General features: G+C 28.4%; 1 protein-coding gene across 1 annotated transcript in view; it reads right to left on the bottom strand.

The window, feature by feature from the left end:
* Positions 1 to 368: 368 nt before the first annotated feature.
* The window catches only part of LOC137626318 (moesin-like), a 12,029-nt gene continuing 7,785 nt past the window's right edge, over positions 369 to 4,612 (bottom strand). The window contains exons 6-8 of the mRNA XM_068357386.1: positions 4,382 to 4,482; positions 2,926 to 3,060; positions 369 to 591 (exon numbers count right to left, since the gene is read on the bottom strand). Coding sequence (XP_068213487.1) covers positions 396 to 591; positions 2,926 to 3,060; positions 4,382 to 4,482 — 432 coding nt within the window. The 3' untranslated portion in view covers positions 369 to 395. The remainder of the gene's footprint in view (positions 592 to 2,925; positions 3,061 to 4,381; positions 4,483 to 4,612) is intronic.

Here is a 4,612-nt window from a genome sequence, read left to right on the forward strand (position 1 = left end):
TGTTCGTTCCAAAGCATTCAACATTTCACACCGCATATTGCTCGTTTATTCTCAAATACTCACTATTGAAGATCTTAGAGAACAAGAAAGTCTTCAGTTTCCTCTTGAAAGCCTTAATATCTCCAGTCCTTCGTATGTCTAGTGGGAGCTTATTGTATAATCTTGGGGCCGCAAGGGAAGTAAACATATATATATATATATATATATATACATATATATATATCTATATATATATATATATATATATATGTATATATATATATATATATATATATATTTATATATATATTCAATATTGGTAATATCATTGCATTTCAAGAAAGTCCAGAATATCTTCATGAATTAAAAAGATATAAAAACGAACGACAGACTAACTTATTTTTATTTGTAAGATCTCATGTTTCCAGACTGCCACCCTGCCGGGATAAAAACTCCTTATGTCTTTCGAAAATACGTAGAATATCTTTCGGGTCTTCTTTCCTTCTCGTGTAGAAGATAAGTGGCTGGGCCCCTCTGTCTTGGAATCTGACAGTTACAGCTTTTCTCGACTTTTTAACCTTTTTGATGGATAGGAAACGAATCTCCTTTCTCCTGTTTATTGATGAGAAAGAATGGCTTGACAATGCTATGAGATGAATTATTTATTATTATTATTATTATTATTATTATCATTATTATTGTTGTTGTTGTTGTTGTTGTTGTTGTTGTTGTTGTTGTTGTTGTTGTTGTTGTTGTTGTTGTTGTTGTTGTTGTTGTTGTTGTTGTTGTTGTTGTTATTACAAGCTAAGCTGCTATCCCAGTTGAAAGAACAAGATGCTATAAGCCCAAGTGATGAAAGAAACTATGGAATAATAATAATAAAAAAAAAACTACAAGAGAAGTAAGAAACAATCAGAATAGATTATAAAAACGGTAACAACATTAAATTAGATTTTAATAGAGATTAATCAAGAACATTTTGTTAATACTAACTAAGGAAATTAATAATCTCTAGCGGAAAAAAAATGCAACGGAATTTCAAAGAAAACTTTGTTAATACTAACTAAGGAAATTAATCATCTCTAGCGGGAAAAGATGCAACGGAATTTCAAAATTTTTCTTTTCACAATGAGGCACTCATTTCAAAACAACCATATCGACGTTCATCGAACAGCTGTAATGATGGAAATGAACAGACGTTTGATTTAAGAAATCATTCGAAAGTTTCCAGGAAATTAGGTCAACAATAATATGCTTTTTTATACTACTGGAAAAAAATGAGACAAGTAAATGATGTTCGAATGATTGCTGAAGGGTAATTTGAGCTAGATCTGGAAAAAAAAATATCAAATTTAATTGCTTTGGTATTTGCAATGTTATAATTTTTATTGGTGTGAACTACATTGTGCTCAATGACCTACCAAAAGGGTAACACTGTATTAACTTCAATTTCATTTATAATTAACAAAAGCTAATGTAGAGTAGTTTTTATTTTGATAGTACGTATCCAGAATATTTTCGGTGTTTAGATAAATTAAAGGTTATCTTTTATCAATGTATTTATAGAGTTTACATAATTAAATTACTATGTACTCTTTAATTTAAACATTATAACACTTCATCATATCCTTCTTTCACTTGAATATATATATATATATATATATATATATGTATATATATATATATATATATATATAAATATATATATATATATATATATATATAAAGAGAGAGAGAGAGAGAGAGAGAGAGAGAGAGAGAGAGATAGATAGATAGATAGATAGATAGATAGATAGATAGATAGATAGATAGATAGATATATATGTATATATATATATATATATATATATATTCTTCCCTAGAAAAGCTTAGTGTAGATATGCCAATTTATATTACTAGGAATCTAATTTCTTTTAACTAAATGCTTATTAGATATGTTTAATCATGCTTAATGAAGTTACGTATGTAACCTTCAATGAAATATTACTAGTTAAACAGTCATACTCTTCTTGAGTAGTTCATATCATTTTTCATCTTATCGTGATGTAAAAAGTTACTGAATCTTCATTAGATATGTCAGAAGATTTTAATTCAGTGTATTAATGGATAGAAACAAATTGTACAGAGATAAAACGACTTATCATCATCTAATCTCCTATTGGCGAACAAGATATCCTTTGGAAATCACAATGTCCTTTAAAATAGTTAGGAATATCCTGTGGAAATCACGATGCCCTGAGGAATACTTACGAGAATCCTGTGGAGAGCATGATGCCCTTTAAAATACGGATGAATATCCTTTGGAAAGCACATTCACTTTGGAATACTTACGAATATCCAGTAGATATCATGATGCCTCTATTTCATTATTACGCCTATCCTAGTCACAATGCCCTTAAGAATACTACGGATATCCTGTGGAAATCATGATGCCCTTTGAAATACTTACGAGCATCCTGTGTGAGTCAGGATACTATTGGAAATACTTACTGGTATCCTGTGAAAATCATGAAGCCCTTTTGCAATACTCACGAATATCCTGTGGAAATCATGAAACCCTTTTGCAATACTTACGAATATCCTATGGAAATCATGATGCACTTCGAAATAATTACTAGTATCCTGTGAAAATCATGAATCCTTATGCGATACTCACGAAAATCCTGTGGAAATCACGAAGCCCTATACAATGCTACGGAATATCCTGCGAAAACCATGAAGCCGTTTTGCAATACTTACTAATATCCTGTGGAAATCATAATAACCTTAGAAATACTCACTAGTATCCTGTGAAAATCATGAAGATCTTCGAAGTACTCACGTAAATCCTGTGGAAATTATGAAGCCCTATACAATGCTCAGGAATATCCTGTGAAAATCAGGAAGCCCTTTTGCAATACTTACGAATATCCTGTGAAAATCATGAAGCCCTTTTGCAATACTTACGAATATCCTGTGGAAATCATGATGCCCTTCCTATTAAGTGAGAGTCTGCAGGGCATCCCATCAGCACGCTCGACATTGAAGTGGAAGTATCCATAATCTTCAAGCGCTGCAATTTCTCTCAGATATTCGTCAATGCTGAAAGTATTTGGAAAGAAAATATACAACAAACTTGACATTTACAACATTCACCAATAAATTGATTGTATTAATCGCAAAGCTATTGTTATCGTCAATATTAATACTAATATCACTTCAGTGGCATCAATGACCATTGCTGTTACGGTGCCAGATAATAGCTAATAATAAATCAATGAATATCATTACAGAATTTGTAATTAATGATTTGTGAATGGAATGAAAGAAGAAATTGTTTCCTAAATCATTCTGTGTAGTTTCTCATCCTTAACATCAACACCACCAATTACAATGGAATAATTAAAACTGTGACTATCTATTCACCACTCGGTATTATGATAGACGGCCTTAGTCTATTTTTTTCCTCTTATGTTTGTAATTAAACATTCCAAAGAAATTCAAACCACAAGTTAATGCTCATTAAACTTGGAGCCACAAGTTAAATTTGATGTCAGAAAGCTATAAGGTTTTATGTCGAATATTGCATTTAAAATAACAAATCTATATCGAAAGCAAGGTATAAATTCGTGCAATCCGGTTTAGGATTTTTAGTCCTGCATTATTTCAAAGATCGTCAAAAATATATATTTCTATGCTTAAGAAATAGAACCATTTCTTGCCAAGGAATTTTCAAGGTTACTGACTCTAAGATTATCACTAGTAATACTTTTTAGGTTATATCAGTAACATATTAAAAAGAAAAATATTCACAAAACTTACAATAATAGGTTAACTAATTAATTTTCAGGTGGAATTCAGGATTATAATGGACTAGATTTGAAAATAGAAAGGGAAAGAGAGAAGTGGTAAACAAAGTTAGATGATAATAATAATAATAATAATAATAATAATAATAATAATAATAATAATAATAATAATAATAATAATAATAATAATAATAATAATAATAATAATAACAATTATATTATTATTATTATTATTATTATTATTATTATTATTATTATTATTATTATTACTACTACTACTACTACTACTACTACTACTACTACTACTACTAATAATAATAATAATAATAATAATAATGATAATAATAATAATAAAAATAATATTAACAAAAATAATAACAATAATAATAATAATAATAATAATAATAATAATAATAATAATAATAATAATAATAATAATAATAATAATAATAATAATAATAATAATAATAATAATAAAGACATTCTTATTATACAGTGAGCTCCACGACATATAATTTGATTTACATTGCCTGCTGTGGTATCCATAATGTTTCGAATAAAGTAAAGTATTGTAAAAAGTATTATAATTTGTTTATGTATTAATATTTGCTTACTTTTCTTTCCTGGACAGGTCTTCAAGAGTTTCAGTTACATCGTTTGGACAGGGAAGATCACCAGTTCTCAGCAGTACTTCTATTTCTCTGTATATTAGGAACTGTAAAGGAAATAACAATGGTAATAGGAAGGTACATTTTTCTTTTATATTTATCATAAGCTATGAATATAAAGTACCAAAGGTAAGATAGATCAAAAACTTAATTGGCAATATGATATATTTACATATT

Source organism: Palaemon carinicauda, chromosome 33 (assembly GCF_036898095.1).
Source record: "Palaemon carinicauda isolate YSFRI2023 chromosome 33, ASM3689809v2, whole genome shotgun sequence".
NCBI classification, from domain to species: domain Eukaryota; kingdom Metazoa; phylum Arthropoda; class Malacostraca; order Decapoda; family Palaemonidae; genus Palaemon; species Palaemon carinicauda.